The sequence below is a fragment of the Saccostrea echinata genome, unplaced genomic scaffold, assembly GCF_033153115.1.
Source record: "Saccostrea echinata isolate AGI-Se365-2 ecotype Australia unplaced genomic scaffold, CSIRO_AGI_Sech_v1 ptg000054l, whole genome shotgun sequence".
Classification (NCBI taxonomy): Eukaryota; Metazoa; Mollusca; class Bivalvia; order Ostreida; family Ostreidae; genus Saccostrea; species Saccostrea echinata.
Genome location: NW_026889803.1, coordinates 1,187,452 through 1,205,253, shown reverse-complemented (window position 1 = coordinate 1,205,253; position 17,802 = coordinate 1,187,452). Strand labels below are relative to the sequence as shown.

Genomic DNA, 17,802 nt, shown 5'->3' with positions numbered 1-17,802 from the left:
GCCTATGAAGATATACGACTTATGGATTGCATTGAACCTAATTACTTCAAATGTTTACTAGTTAGGAATCTTATCATTGCGAAATATCTTTACTTTTTAAGTGATTCTGACTTGCCAAGACGACCCTTGTATGAACGGCGGAACATGTATTGAACGGAAATATGAAATAATCACCAAACCAAGTTCGTTTGTCTGTCTTTGTGCTTCTGGATATTACGGAACATTTTGTGAAAAAAGTAATTTCTTACTTAAGTATAAAAATGATACAATTTGAGGACATCATTTTCTTAAATGAAATGTTGGTGGAATATTTTGATTACTGATAATTAACTTTTAATATTTTTATTTGATACACGGTGTTTTGTTTTTTCTTCAATTTGATCTTTTGTATTTCTTTTGTAGAATCCAAACAGCTACGCGCCTTTTTGATTATAATTCCAGTGTGTGCAGGGCTAGTTTTGATGATTTGTATTATCTCAATGGCTGCCCTACGTTTGAAGTAAGAATAAGCAATTTGTCATCTGACTTAGACCGATTACAGTCCAGAAAGCATTTAAGAATTATCACTCTGTCATATTTAAATCTTTTAATTAAAATGCTGAAAATAAGATGGCACAAAAATAATATAAACGTTAAAGCTATTTATCAAAAATCGGTGTCATAGTAATTTACTTCTATCTATTATTACATTTTTGTTAGGTATTCATCGTAACCATGAACTAAAAAAAAATCGTTATGAAATGGTTAAATGCATTATCATTTGGATTTGCGTAATATATAATGTTTATCTTCTTACTAATCACGCACATCTGGACATCACAAAAAATTCTATTTATTTATGTGGCAAACGACAGGTCTGACTAGCACATGGTATTCCCATTCTGAAGTTTGTGGTTAAATTATTATCCCACCAAATGGATACACGTACGATTGTTTACACTCGTAAATTAGACATGCATTTAGATGCACTTTTAAAATGTAAAATGACAATTTAGTGATTAGTATCATTTATCCAGATTTTAACGATACTGTTTAGTGATATATAACATTGATATGGCAGATATAACCTTTTATTTTAAAGGAAAACGAAGAGAGACAGCTTTCAAGAAAAAACAGCCAAATGGAATAAAAAAGGTACTTCTATATTTATTCTTTTGAAATAGATCTTGGAATACTTTTTGTTACAACATATGAAATTAGTTTTGCTAAAATTAATCTCATACTATGCATAGATAGAATAAGGTCATCATACAGTAAAGAAAATGCTAAACTAAATAAGAAATCCAGTAAAGAAACCAGCAAGGAAAACAAGAGTAAACTCAACAAAAGCGTTGTCAGTGGAGACGATTCCCTACAAGAAATAGAAGAAAAAGACATTGAACACATTTTGTCCCCACAGAAGTCGAGAAAAACTAATGTATCTTACAAAAGGCAATCAGTGCGAGACCCAGTACAGAGAAATGTATTTGTAAAGACTAATCCTGGAAAAGATAAAGCATATCCATCCACTCCAGAGGAACTCCAGAACTGGTACATGAGCCCCCAAGGTAACGCTGAGTATTACAATAGTCCCATGGACATTAACGTCTATGAAAATGTTTCTTCAATTGGAGCTACCAGCAAAGAACCTTTGTATGACAATATACCTCAGAAAAATCATAACACTGTCAACCAAAGGGACTTGAAAATGAAACCTGCTCGGTCAATGAAGATGGATGACAAGGACTATGAGGATATGTATCTGCCTTTTGCTGAAGGGGGTCAGATTCAGTCTCCAAATACGAGGGACTTCACTTTGATTCATAAATCTTTGACTCCCTCAAGGAATACAACTCGTTCATTTCCAGATGCAGATATACAATTTTCTGATGATAGGAATCGGAGTAATATACTTGATGAGCCTTTATTTCAGGAAAAAAATATGAGTAATATAAATGCAGAAACGGAAAAATATTGCCATCCTTCAGACATCTGTGGCAGACAATCTTTGAAGCTTAACCTTAGAAATGTGATTCAAAGTATTAGCCAGGAGGATATTTTGGAACCAAGCCATCCTGAGAATTCTAATAGTGGTCTTACATACCAACGTTTTCAACAAAAAGTCAAGTATAATGCATCAAAAGAAAGTCAATTTGATTATGTGTTAGATTTTCATAATTCTGGAAGCGAATCCATTGGAACAAAAAATGAAAAGTTTAATCCTAAAGTAAAAGACAAGATAAAAAGATCGGCTTACAATCAGACCATGTCAACAAAGTCTAAAAACACAGCAACAAGGAATCATTATACCCCAGAAATAAGAGACAGGACATCAACACCATTACAAAAGCAAAGTAAAGAAGATGCGGGTGTAATGTGGAGACAAGATTTCCAGCAACTTCAAAAGAATTTGTATGCTGTCCCTACATCCAAACGTTTGCAGTCATCAGCATTGTCTTCATCAGATACACAGATGAGGAATGCATATAGAAGATTTGATGAGAAAGAAAAAGTTGTTCTCAGCAACCAAAAAGGTAGTAAGAGTTTTAATGACATAAATAGTGACGAGGATCTGGATATAGTTTACCACAGAAAATACTTAAAGAAAAAGAATAGGCAGGAAAGTATGATTGACGATGAAGCAGATGGAATCACTTCACTAAGAACAGCAGAAAGTTTTAAACAGGACCACAGTGCTACAGAGGACAATTTACATGGTATGGAAACAGCCAGAGTTGTTAGACAAACATATCCTGAATTTATAATTGACTTTAAATTACATTTGTTTCATTAGAATCTCACATAAAAAGTGTAGTTTCGAAAATATTAATTTTCATTTTTAAGATTATTTTTTTCTTTTCTTTAAGGAAGTGATCTTGTAGCAGAAGATCTAAAGACACAAACAGTTTTAAAGCAGAACCTTTCAGTTCAAGACACCGGAGGAAGCACCTTAACACCATTACAGAAGCAAAACACAGCAGATGAAGATGTAAAATTAGAACAAGATGATGATATTAGAAAGCCTCTGCAAACTGTCAATTCATTCAGAGATTTGCAGTCACCAGCACTGAGAAACTGGTCGTCTTCACTGGATTTACATTTGAGAAATGCAACTCAAAGTGATGAATTTGATGACGAAGTTGTTTTCAACAAACACAAAAATAAGTGCTTGACTGAAGAAGATGATGACGAACAGGAAATAATATACCACAGGAAATGCTTGGTGAAAAAGAATAGACCAGAAAATAAGATTGATTATGAAGCCACCAAGATTGAATTGAAAAAAGCTTTAAACCAACCAAGGAAACTCAACGAAAATGAGGAGGAAAAGCGGGTTGATCAGACTCAAGCACAATCAACACCAAATAATGTTTCTAATGAGAATAGCACTGACTCAGTATACAGTGATGAAACTAATTCTAGCAGAATATCAGAAAATTATCAGGAGAAATCTCTGGAAAATGACGGTAACAACACAGAGGAATATCACACACCAGAAGCCAAATCAAAACTCAAAACTGAGAGCAATGCAGATAAACATGAAGAAAGAGATTCCACCCCAACAAACAGTGAACTGTATCAAGCAGAGCAGCCGTCTTCACAGTTCAATGAAACTTCAGAGTTGATCGAACAGTTATCACCTAGGTCTCGTATGTGTTTACATCATTATCAAATGGTTTATGGCACCATGGGATACAAAAGTCCAAAATCTAACACAGATGAAGAATCAACCTAAAAGGTAGATATAAGACCACAAGTAAACCATTGTTTAAAAATGTTTCTAATTGTAGATAATTAATACAAAGTGATACACAGTACATGTTTTACAAAATATTCATTTCTACACCGGGATAGTACATTTATAAGACAATAATAAGAAAATAATGTGTTTTGAAATACGGGATGTTTTGCATGATATATCTTATCAATGAAAAATTTAGCAAAAACATATAGTTGATTATAAATTGTAGTATGGTAGTTATTAAAAAGCAGCTTAGAGTAAGGATAATTGTTTTTGTTTCAGAAATTCATTCCATAAGTTCATTATTTTTTTATATAAATTAATGTAACTCGTAAATATAACGGTCCTAATATCATTTATGTTTATTTTGCAGTTTATTTTTTTTTTGTTACTGGATGTGAATGTTTATGCATTAATGTCTATATGGTACACTCAGATACTAGTGTTGAATAAAAAAAAAAGTAATCCTGTTTTATAAATAGCAATTACATCTTTAGGTAAATTGTGCATTCTTAGATCAGTAAATGGAATTAATGTAATCATATGTCAGTGTTAATTTCTTTTCTGTAAATAAAAAAAGACACGCTTGTAATTTAAAATACTGATTATATACACAGTCTCGGATTAAGTTTACTGGTTTGATACATGCAGATGGATGTCAAAGTGAGAATTCAGTCGTTTTTAGGCTTCACTAGCCATAGATGAAGCGCAAAAAAACTTATGCAAAGGTTCGGTCATCTGTCAGTGCCTGCGGTTATTCAGAGGCCATGATTTTCGGGTCTCCTCCGTATATTTTAAATATATATATCATACATGTACCTTGACCACATATGAAAAGCCTACTTGAAAGGTCATGCATAATGTAAATTCTGAATGTTCAACCAATTGCTAAAGGAGCATGAGTGAAATCGCAGCAAAGGTCGATGTTATACCGCAGAGATTTATTAGAGCAGTCTATATGATGAACATGCCTTGAACAATGTTGTATTAATAAGAATGCATTCTAATATGAGTCATGGAGTGTAGAATCAAATCTCTTCATTTAAGGATTCTGAGTAATAGGTATATTTAAGTAACGTAATGTAGCAAAGTTAGTAGTTTTAGTTTTCTTGAAACCATGGTACAGACGGAGGGCTTCAGTTTTGCATACCAATATATACAGAGAAAAAAGCCATTCGTCTCTAAATATCAATTGATAGAATAATAAGTGAATTTTACCTTTACGGTTTTTCCTCTTTCTACCAACATATATATCAATACAATGACATACTCAAAGCAATTTGATATTTCCCCATTTCATAAGTATGAAATTCTAGTATTTTATATCACATGCATATGATATGAAATCAAGAAGTTATCAATAACAGTGCAGTGTGACATTCATATTCTGGTTTGTAAACATAATATTCTACGTTTTTAAACTAACATGGAAATAAACGTCTTATTTGTGAATATCCCTATTCAAGTTATTTTAATTTCCGCTTTATCGAGGATAAACTTGCATTTTAGACCTAAAGTTAAGCACTACCTGACATATTTCCTTACAAATGAAGTAGTTTATCTAAATATTTATGAGGTTTCATTTGCATTTGAAAAGAAGTATATCTATTTTCACAAGCATATGTAAATTTATATTTAAAAAGTGTGTATTTTAAAGTTCGAGGAAAATCCTTGATATTTCAACCTCTTGAGAATATTTTTTTTATTAATAAATAACTTGTTTCCGGCCATATTTGCGACCGACAAAATTCTCAATCATGCATGGTGCACAGAAACGTATCAGACCTTTTATGTGTAAGGTGGTAAGTCAGGGTTTTCCGGAGAAAAAAGGTTTAATACATGGGGTTTTTCACTTATGAAATAGTGATTGAGAGTGATCTCCCGTGTAGAATTCTCTAAGCGGTGAAAACCAATAAAGCGTACGTTCACAGAGGTAAACAAAAGCATGTGTACTTCCTTCAATCATCTATACAGCAAGAAAGAAAAGTAGTAGGCGTAATGGCTTTGTTGTACATTGTATTCAGGGGACAAAGAGCCAACAGGTCGTCATTTACCATAGTTATGCTCAGTATACTTGGGAAGGGCAAAGATGTGACATATGCTGAAAGGTAGACCGACTGAGATCAGTTCCTAGGTTGTATGAAGGAAGCAGCATTTAGTAACTAAGAATAAAAATTGAAATAATCCATACCAATATTTTTATGACAATGTGTTTCAATCAATTCAGTCAATTACATGATAGAATCAATCAACCAGTCTGACTCTCTTGACTATTGCTGCTAAGGGAAGTAACTAAAAAATAAAGATCGGTGCATTTATGCAGTTGTCTTGTTTCTATACATACATTTTCAGCCAAAATATCTAGAAGTCATAGGAAATGAAGATATAATAATGTATATAAATATAAAAACTATATGAAATAAGTGGGTTTAAGTTTTGGAGAAGTATTGTGATGAAAAATTATGTAGATCCCTTTTATCACCATTTTAAATAGGAAAGTGCATTGAGAATTGCAAAAACACTGATTTGACAAAATCTAAAAAAGAAGGTTGGCTTGGTATGTTAAACAATCCAGAAATATAGCCTGTTTAGTACAATTAAACCTACTCAAGATTTCTTGAAATCAGTGTTGGGGTCAATTACTATGAAATGTAATTAAATACTTTCAAATACATTGAAAATTTGGTCAAATACTTGCAATTACATTGATTTTTACAAAAGTAATTAATCACTTTCAATTACTTTGAAGATTCAATTACTTTGAAGAATGTAATTAAATACATTTCAATTACATTTGTTTCACTTTCAAAAATCTTGAAGAACAAATACATGTAAATTTAAGGTAGAGGGGATATTTAAAATAAATAATGTCAGGTGTCTGTCATGTTTGTGTGTTTCATCAACATAAGACGTGGTCCTACAAGTACATTTATCAATTAATTGACTGCCTTTATGAAATTTGATTAAAAGCGAGTTTTCAAGAGTTTATGAATTAACCATAAAATACTCTCAAATTATTTCAGCTACAGGTAGGCAAGCTAAACACCTTAAATTGCAAATGTTGACAAATAATACTTGTTTTATGTAATAACTATTTCAGGTACCAAATACATACATGTATATAAAGATCTGTTTAAATGTTAAAATAGTAATCAATATTTATTTCTTTTCTGAAGTATATAAATAGGAGAGCATTCTTAATAATATCTAATAAATCACCTCTAATGGTCATATGTTTGAATTTAAACAAAGCATGTTATAAAATTATATAAAATTTTGGAGGGTTGTTTTGATAGCAATTTACAGCTGGGAGTTGAAGGGCAACAAGGCAGGTCTTAATGACACATTAAATCATTTTCTATTCTTTGCAACAAAAAATTGAAATTTTTCATGCCTATACCAATGAGAGGTAGAACAAAATTTTTGATAAACATTAAACTAGTATTAATTCTTTATGTGCATTATAATTATAAAACAAACTATTTTTTTATAAACAAGCCAATCTATCAAACGCATTTATTGAGATATAAAAGAGTTTCAGATTTTGAAAAATAGAAGGACCTATTTAAATGAATTAAAATGACTGTAAATGTGACTGTGTTGGAAATATTTTCCTATTAAATAAACATAATGTGTATCATGTAAAGTAATTGAAATGTAATTGAAAAGTAATTGAAATTACAGGGTATTTTTTATTGTAATTAATTATATTTAATTACAAGTAGTTGAAAAAATGGTCAATTACAAATTACTTCCAATTACTTTGAAAAATGTTATTAATTACACTCAATTACAATTACTTTTATCAATAACCCCATCCCTGATTGAAAAATTCTATACGATAATCAGGAACCTTGCCAATGTCCTTTAGAAAACCATGATCAATTATCAATACCTTAACGTCACTAATCAAGTCTTCTTTATAGATTTTTTGAGCAGTGGCTCTTCTAGCTGCAGAACTGTAGCGTTATGGTTTTATATATAAGTCTTTCACCATAACGCTAAAGATCCCGTATTGCAAATAAGGAGCAATTTACGGCGCAAATTTTGCTGCGCACTGTTTGAGAGAATTTCTCCACTTTCCAGTATTGGTCATTCAACTACCTTTCACTCCGTAATTCTAGACACATTTTTTAATCAACCTGTATATTTTATTCAAGTCCCAACTCGTTATAGTCGTCTCTATAGTCCATTAAACTCGCTGGTTTTGAATTTTCTGCCATTCGACAAAAAATTCAAAACGAGAGTTTACTGGTCTGTAGAGATGACAATAAAGGGTTGGGAGGTGGATAAAATATACAGGTTGATTAAAAATGTGTCTAGAATTACGGAGTGAAAGGTAGTTGGTTGCTGATTGACCAATGCTGGAAAGTGGAGAATTTCTCCCCAAAGGTATGTCACTCGTGAAATTACATGTAGTTATATCAAGGATATTTTGAGAAATATATTTTAGATAAGTACTCATATTGCATGACTCAAAATGTCAAAGAAAATTGGGGGTCAGTGTGCATCTTACTGAGCAGCAGTACAATTACTATAGTGACTTAACCTTTTTGCACTTAAATTGTAACTTTATCATTGAATAAATCTTGCAAATTAATGCGCATAAATTATTGTGTGACCTTTTTGCACAAACATATCAAATTGGGAGCATTAAAAATCTATATATGCAATAAAATGTTTTCCTGTATCAAAATCATACGAGTTTACTGCTGATCGGTTGAACGTATCGTGCAGTTTAAAATAATAAAAGAAATAGCTGGGGCCAGTGATGTAAATTTTGAGATTTTGGTCAAAATTGCTATTTTCAGGCAAAAAAGTGTAAATTTTATCTTGACTTCTTCAATATATCTTCATTTCTTGACAAAGTCTCGAGTGAATGTGTAAAATTTGTTCTAAAAATATTGAAACCTATTTTAAATATTCCCAACATATGATAATGGAAATAATTCTTTGAGTAAAAATATGTAGGATATGTAGGGCTTAAGTTCCAAGATATCAAATTTAACAAATGTGTACGTTTGAAGAATTTTCTTGTAAATATCATTCCGCCACAAAATATTAGGGATGGATATTGCTAAGAATTTTGTATAGCGTTGTATCATGATTTTTCGGGGAAAAAAATCAGGATAATATCATGGTATTTTTACACATATTTTTTTTCAATTTGATTTTAAATGAATTTCCATGATTTTCTATCAAAGGATGACTGCACTTAACACCTGTTTTTGGGTCTTTTTCGGTTGCTTCTGTTGCTTTTATATCTAAATCTTATTTCACTTTTGTATGTTTATGAAAGAATCCTGTCAATTTGGAACCAAATTTAAATCTTAAAATGATTTTAGACTGTGATATAATAAAATGACTCTATGTTTTTTGTCCTTACTGCTTTCCAAATATAGTGAATTTACACTTACCTGCCCTTGATTGAACATTAGATATGCATGAGTGGTGGAGCTAACATTGTAAGAATGGCTCTAAAATTAGACTTAATAAATAACAATGACATGTTTGAAAAAAGAACGTGATCACTCTTTTCAATCTCCCTCTCTATTCTGTATGGCACAAATACACTTCTGACAATGGTTTCTAAATGAAATTAATGATACGAGCACGTCAATTTAATTAAAGCATATTTTATATCAATGCAAGATGACTTAACGTGTTCGAACACAATGTCCTAGTGAGCACAAAACATGCTACCTTACAAGTCACGTGACGGAATTTAGTATTCACAAAGTTACCTGAGGTAAGAAATCACGTGGTGAATTATAATATTCAACATGTTACAATCCTTGGTTACAATACATGGAGCAAATGTAAGAAGAAGCAGTTTTTTTTTTCTTTTTAACCATGAGTGCATGTTTGTCTATTAATCTCCTTTTGACACATTATTATTTATGCAAATATACAACTACTGTTAAACGTAGAACAATAGACAAACATGCACTGACTATGTATAAAGTCAGTGGGCGTCCTCATTATCGAACGGAGATTCAAGAAATTGTGATGACCCCTGCCTTTGAAAACAGATTCGAACTTCGTAAATACACACTTTTATTAAACGTAATTAAATAAAATTGAAGATTGGATGTTGGCCATTCTTGCAATGAGAAGAAAAATGCTTGTTTTGAAAGTCTATTTTGTCGCAAATTTCGCATGTCCTTAAGTGCAGTCATCCTTTAGTGTGAAAAAAATAAATTAACTTTCATTTTTATTTATATGCATGTATTTTAAAAGCATTTTTGGATGCTAGGATGCCATTGTTTTAGTGTTTTGCAACATTTTTGGATTCCTGTAATATTGTTATTGAAGAGTTTCAACAGAAAATTATTATTACCGGAATTGATTACATACTAAATACCGGTATTTTAGTCTCCGTATCACAATACGTATCGCTCAATAAAAAATCATGATATACCGTTAATATACTGGTACACCCATGAAATCGCGCATCCAAACAAAATAAAGTCCCCAATAAATCTTGTTTCTTTATGACTTTTTGAGCAGTTTTTAAACTGAATGTTGTATAATTTGCATCGTTTAAGGAGGGATTCTTGTCTGGTTTCTGACTAGACAAAATGTTTCAAGTATATTACCTAGTATGTCCTATATACTTAACTGTATTGTATTTAAAAGATCATATTTTTCTTTACCCGTCACAATTGTACAATTTTAGATAGAAATGGTTAACCGAGTATGAAATTTAGCAGGGATTAAATTTTTTTGCACAACTGCGGCGTATGAAAAGCATCTCTTTTTCTGCCTATCAAAATCATGTACAGAACAATACTCTTAGTTAATTTTTTTAAACAATCAAAGACTAAAAGAAATTTTTGAAATGAAACTTCAATTATTAATAATGCTCTAAAGTTTTAAATTATAGCAAATAATAATGATTTTCTATACAAACTACAATCTTGTTAGCTTTCGAAAGCTTCCATCCTAAAAACAGATTTGAGCAAAATATCAGTTAAAAGTGTATTTTCTCTCATACTACAAACCTTTTTGTTTTTGTATCATTTTGTATATTTATATGACTACTTTACCGTATGTGAAAATAAGAAATATTTAAATATAAGAAGTATATAAAAATAACTAATATATTATCCTACAAAATTAAGAAAAACAGAGGAAATTCGGATTAGCCAATATCAATATAAGTTCAATAATGTCATTAATTTGGTAGAATCATCTGATAGACCCGATATGGTAACATCCTTTTGTATTAAAAAAAAAAAAAAAAAACTTTTAAAATAGAAGTAGGAATCACATGATTGGAAACGGCATTTTTTTTTTATTCTCAATGTTAAGGAAAAGGGTAATGACCTTGACCTGACCTTGCTTCTAAAATAGAACGGTCAAATTTAATCAAATTGATACCATCACCTAATGATATTGTCTTCTTGAATCTATTAAAATGTCATTAATTTATAAATACAAGAAATATGAGAAGAATCCCTCCTTAATTCAAATATGTTATAAAAATTGTTTTCTAATAAACAGTTTTGAAGTTAGAGGTTCTGACTGAACTTTTCTTAAAAGCTGACGAGTGACATATCTTAATGTGATTATTTATACAAACATTAATATAAATTATAAAATGTCTTTCTTTGTTAGTAAAGGAATTAACATAAAAGCTTTTGCAGAAAATAAATTACATAAATCGCTTACGCGAGTAATGTTTTTTTTTTCTTCTGCAACATCTGCAATATCAATTCCCATAGCAACAACCAAAGAAAGCACTGCTTAGAAAACATTAAAATCACCAAGGATAAACTTTGATTAATTTACAGGAAGTATATATTTTTTTAACATACCTTCTTATATCAATGTAGGGCTACGATACAAAGGAGAAAAAATATCCCTTTTTACAAAAAAGTTTCGGATAATATTCATTGTAAGAGCGTGAGTATCTTAGAGCCGATTTTAATTTTGATTTAGAAATATAACAGATAAAACCTAAATAAACGCTTAATATCACCTTTTTTACGCATCTTACACTAGCATTTCATATCCTTTCACAATTATTTTCGAAAAATTAAATGAAACGATACTGCAAAATATTAACGATAGCAGTTTCTCGTAAGATTTTCATATTACCTACTTTTACGTCAGACTTAAGATTGTGACATCAGATTTCAAACTTCCTTCACAATCGATTGCACTTGATTTTTATCGTCCATAATGTTTCTTTCATTTACAAGTGTTAAAAGCTTCAATTTCATTTTCATCTACTTTTAAAAAAAGACTATAAGACATATTGAGATCGTTGCTAGTGAAGATGTCTGTCGTAAGTAAAATCTCAAGTTCAATCTGCTACAAACTCGTTTGTGAAAGCACTTAAGATTTTTCGTAAGAAAATCTTAAATTAAAATCTTACACAGAAACTGAAATTTTTTTTTTGTAAAAAGTGCTCTGAACGTTAACATTTAATTTAGGAAACTTTTTAAGAATATTGTTATATACTGTAACATAACTCTACATTTTTAAAAAGAAATATTTGCTTTGTAGCGCAAAAATATTTTCCTCATATAGATGCACGGTAAAATTTACACCCAAGCATGTATATATAGATATACTAAATATATTAAATTATGAATCTAAATGTAATTTGACAATACAAATCTGATATTTTTCGAAGACCTTCAAAAACCGAACAAAAACTTTTGTCAGATAAATGTAAAAGTAGATATCAGGCGTACATTTGGTGGCAACAGTGAGATGAATTTAAGATAAATTCTACTTTGTCGCATGAGAATAAATTGTTTACTTTAATCTGATTTATGAGCATATGCCATTCCAGGGAAGAAAAGTATTTTTATTTTAATAAAAATATGTTAAATGTATATAAACAAGCATTCTGAAAATATTGCATAAGCAATACTAGTCTCCAACCGACAAGTGTAATCTGGTTCCCCTAAAAAATTGAAAAGGCCTTAATTGTCAAAAATCAATGAAGTGGAACAAAATGCAAACGATCTATTACTCATCAAGCAGACTCACATACATAAGAAGCAGGTCAATATCCGCAAGTGTTTAGCGGAAAAAATGAGGTAAAACAAGTTGGAAATCGGGCCTCGAGACCATAAACTGAGAAACGGACTAAATTCAAAATTTTGATTTGAATTTCTTCAGTTAAAATCACTAATGTGCATAAAAATTTGCAGGTCTATAATACACAAGTTCATACTCAAGTTGAAAATTTTGTTTCATTATCATAATTATTTAATAAAAATATATTGATTTGAAATTTTGACTTAAGTCTGTTCTCAGTTTATGGTTGTGGAGCCTGGTCTCCCGTAGAAATTTAAAAGGTTACAATTCCGTCAAAAATCGTCGAAGCGGAAATCTCTGATATTTCCACTCTTAAAAATTTAAAATTATTAGATCACTTGTTTTCGTTCATAGGTACTACCGACAAAATTCTCAATTATGGTGAACAGATATGTATTAAACCATCTGTAAAACAATAAAACCACCAAGGATAAACTTTTGATATGATTTACAGGAGGTATTTTTTTTTTCAATCAAAGCTTTGTAGATCAACATTGGGCTAGAATATGAAGGAACAAAAACTGTTGTCGTTTTTTTTTTCAAGAAAATACAGTGTATTATTGCAATTAAAGTCCGATATTTTTGAAAAACTCTAAATTTGTCAGATTTATAAAACAGTTGATATCAGGTGCAGAGCTGCCAATCCTAACGATTTTGGCGTAAGGCTTACGGTCTGAGCGTTAAAATGCGCCTTATGATTTATCTCTTTATCCTTATGATTTCCTTTTCTCTCCAACAAATGTTTTAAAAACGAGTGTTTTCGTCATCTGTCTGCCTTTAGTTTACATTATCAAAGTAAGTATTACTTCCAGCGCTTACTTTTACTTGTATTGTCATTTTCCGTTTCTATGCTCACTTATGATATCGAACATTTAAACAGGAATAAAAAGGAAAAATATCCAGGGGTCGGGGATCTAAATGCCCCCTGTTCCTCTACCACAAACTCCCCTAGCGCTCTCCATTAGAAAACGATGTCTCCGTTATTTCTCTTACGGACTTATTAACTTAGACTCTGTTCCTGTAATTCATCAAGTTTTCTGGAATTTCTAGCATGATTTGAACAATTTCATTTTCATAGATTTTCATTTCTCTTTTAGATTTCGCATTTCTGCATCCAGTCCTGTTGGTTATGCTGCTGTGATAAGGCATATTCCTGGGGTTTCACCAATCTGGTTTCCTTCTCTCTTAGTGTGCTCCTCCTTGGTAATACTGTTACAGGTTCTTGTACTTGGCCTTCATATCTTGTATTTATATTAGCTACAGCATGTTTCTGCTGACTGTGTTGTCTTCTCTGTATCATTACTGTGCATGTCTTCCTCTGCTTCTTTTTTTCTTTTTGAATGTTAACCTCAGGAATCTTTTGTAGGCTTTCCACTCTAAAATCTTTTCCCCCGAAACTGGCTCTAGAGTAGGATTTCCCCCCGGAAAATAGGCTCTAGAGTAGGATTTCCCCCGAGGAAAAATGACTCTAGAGTAGGATTTTCCCCTACGGAAATCCCACAACAGATTTGATTTTCCTGGGGCGGGGGATCCTACGCTATGTAATAATTATTGAGTGCGATTTCCCCCAGAGCCAATTTTCCCCTTCAAAAAATATCATGGCTGTACTTACGTATGAGGGCGAAGGTGGCGACACATTGTTACAAGTGTCCCTTCTTAAAAATGGCGATCAATGTCATTGAAATATACGAAGTATGATAAATGAAAATTTTAAATCTTATTTTTCTCAGTAATCGTCCAACAAATTTCTTTTAAAGCATTAAAATCTTATTCTTTTCATCTGGTAAAACTGGTTTCTGAAAAGTTAATTGGTTCAATGTAATTGGTTGGACAAAATTTGAACTGTATCCGGAGAAACAAAAATGATTTTTATTCAATTTTTCTTCAATTACATTTCAAATTTCAAATTATTGCTGTATAAAAGCCTCTCAAAAAATTCTGGCCTTTAAATGTTGTCATGGAACTAAAATTGGCTAATTTACTTCTAAAAAAAATAAATTTTGTAAAACTAGGGGAAAGTTGGCTATGGGAGAAATTCTACTCTACATCACCGAATAAATTCAAATACTGACATCATCAAAACTATCAATATCTTCATCTTCTTATTCTTTTAACTTTTTGGTGTTTTTCTCTTGAACCTGTTCTTGTGCTTGCCTTGTCCTAGTTTAGAAGTGGATTTGGAAAGTGTTGCTGTTTATTCTTATAAATTGGCTTCCTAAGATACTAAATGTACATTAGGGAGTAGCGGGTTTCTGTTTAATGTTCTGGTTTTCCTTTTGACGTTTCTTTTTCGTACTTTGTAAACTGTAATATCTATACAAGGCTGTTAAATGACGAGGTAAGATTCTTCTTCCAACTTATCGGCAATTTTGTGTTTACCATTGAACGCTTCAATTTTGACAAGTACGCTGTCTCCTTTCTGTATTTCTACATTGTTCTCTTATCATAACTCTCTTTCTGTATTTCCTGTGATTTTCTTTGTAATCTTGTTTACTAATTCATATGCAGCTTTCAGGCTTTCTTCTTTTTTTTCAAGTTGACCGTCACGGAAGCTCAGTCGGTAGAGCGCTCCCTCCGTGAGGTCGTGTGTTCAAATCACGGCCGCAACTGACCAAAATCGATAAAAAATAGGTAGCAACCGGTTTATGGCGACGTGTCTATATGATTGAAAAATTTTCGAACGGGACGTTTAACAACAACAACCTATCAATCAATCTTTCGTCAAGCCTATCTCAATTGGTAATTTTGGTTCACTTCCGAACAAAGGGAAGTATAGGGGAAATCATGATGCAGCTCTATGCGTGTACTAGTGGATTAATAAACAGCTTCCAGTTCTGTTTCTGGGATAGTTACAGGGTTTCTAGCATGTTGAGTGAAGTTCTATTAAATCTCTTGCATTATCCGTAGCCCATTGTACGGTAAGGAGTTGTCCTTGACTTTTTCATTCTTGTAATCTGGCATAACTCTATAATTTGATGTCGTTGACCACCCCGGGACTTACAGATGAAAGTCGTGCCAAGGGCAAAAAGAATTTGGATTGCGTCTTCGGGAGGAATGTAATGGTTCAATTGGGCCCATGGATATCAGTCTAGATAGCTTAGTAGGACAGATAACTCAGTTGACAGATATTTATTTTAAAGACTTACTTTTGTTCTAGTGTTGGTTGTCTGAAAGCCGTTATTTCTCTGTTTACTAGTACCATCAGTTTGGAATATTTTAAATAACATTCATAACAATATACATGTGTATCATGGTTCATGTACCAGTGCAACAAAAAATCAAGTAATATTTTTTTCTTTTCATATCAGTTTCTTTTTCTGTAGATAAAGAATATTCTTTGAGATAAATGCATTTTCATTAGGATTACCAGTTGACATAGATACCTGAAAGAATACAAAAAATTAAATAATAAACAATTATGGACTCTTCCGATATCAATATCAACCGAGGCGTAGCCGAGGTTAATATTGATATTTTTCTTATGAATAACAAACCATATTCACCATCAAAAGAGTCGTAATTTTTTTTATTATATAGTTGGGATTTGAATGAATTAGACATGACGAGTCCATTTTCATTAACGAACTTCTGTCGTAGAAAAATATAAAAATGTCCAGATTACAACCTATAACTTCCGAGTTTTCCTTTTTGCTGTGTGTAAGACATGGAAATGTTTTGAAAATAATCTTACGATAATTTCCTGCTCAGATATGCAGCTGACTCCCGCCGTTGCAACCATTGTATTCAATGATGTTTGAGGTATTGATTGTGACGTCGCAATGCCGCTGCACGTGCACTGACCCTCCGGTGAATACGGCTTCAAATCCAGTGAATATGTAGTATTATGAACTGTTTGCTTATGTATAGATTATATAGGGACTATTTCTAAACTATTTAATAATATTTCATTTTGATTTCAGTTTAGTCTTTATCTATTTTTCTGTAGATAAAGAATATTCTTTTTTAAGGTAAATGAATTTTCATGAGGTTTACCAGTTGACATTTAGGCCTGAAAGAATTCATAAGTTATGCTTATTTTCAACAAGTGAAGGCTCTTGTGTGTAATATTAAAAATATGTCAAGAAAGATTTCTTATCGCATTCTAATCATTCCTTTATAAAAGGCATTCATATTTTGGGAATACGTTCTAAGATTAATTTTCAGCTCACTTTTCATTGCAGTCGTACATGTATATAATGTACCTTGTAAAACACAAAGCACAACAAAGTTATTGATTAGGTTTATCCCCTTTATTTGCAATGAAATGAAGGAGTTAAATAAAGGTTTTTGATTAATTGAAGACACCTTAGCCCTTATTTTGAAGTTTTTTGCCTTTCTTCTTGCCATTGTTTACCGACTTTGGATTTCTAGTTGGGGACTCCATGTTTGTTCGTTTCATGATAAACATTTCAAATTAACTTATCCTTTAATGCCTTTAAAATCTACTTCAGTTTTGATAATACATTTTATAAATGAATATGATTACAAAATGGGATTAAAAAGGATGATTTTTTTTGTTTTATTTGATTATTTGATATCATCGTCATTTTAAGAACCAAATATATAATTATTTCAGAGTTATTATTTGTTCAATTATACAGTCTTGCTATTTCGAAAAAAAGATACCAGGGAGAAAAAATGTCTCAACAGTTTGGAGCTATTTAAAACGTTGTTTATTTTTATTGGAAAAAAATTAAATATTTTTGAAGCATATTAGTCAAGGGAATAGTAAGCAGATATAGATTAATTAATGCAATTAAATGTAATTATTGCATTGATAAAGAAGAAAAAAAATATAAAATTAAAATCCATGTAGGAAATAATCAAGATTCCATATTATTACTTGACCTTCCACGGTTGTCCATGAGAAATTCATCCCAGGTATATAGAAGGTATTGCAATGTTTTGTGGTTGGATATGGAATTTATATAACGAGTAAGACATCTTATTTTTTTTAAAAACTTACGATTGAAAAAAAAATCCTGTCTCACGAGTGAAATAAATTCCATTTCAAACAACAAAAC

The 17,802-nt window shown here is 31.3% G+C and overlaps 1 protein-coding gene across 2 annotated transcripts in view; it reads left to right on the top strand.

Annotated features, from left to right (window-relative positions):
• LOC133205345 (uncharacterized) overlaps window positions 1–17,802 on the top strand; it is a 63,193-nt gene that overhangs the window by 15,049 nt on the left and 30,342 nt on the right. The window contains exons 9-13 of one of the 2 annotated variants that reach the window (XR_009723605.1): window positions 102–236; window positions 403–499; window positions 1,082–1,134; window positions 1,233–2,696; window positions 2,847–3,718. Coding sequence is in view for 1 of the 2 variants with exons in the window: in XM_061341137.1 (XP_061197121.1) it covers window positions 102–236; window positions 403–499; window positions 1,082–1,134; window positions 1,233–2,696; window positions 2,847–3,715 (2,618 nt within the window). In the remaining variant the exon portion in view is untranslated. Of the gene's footprint in view, window positions 1–101; window positions 237–402; window positions 500–1,081; window positions 1,135–1,232; window positions 2,697–2,846; window positions 4,266–17,802 lie in introns of those variants that run through there. The other variant, XM_061341137.1, reaches the window with a different exon arrangement.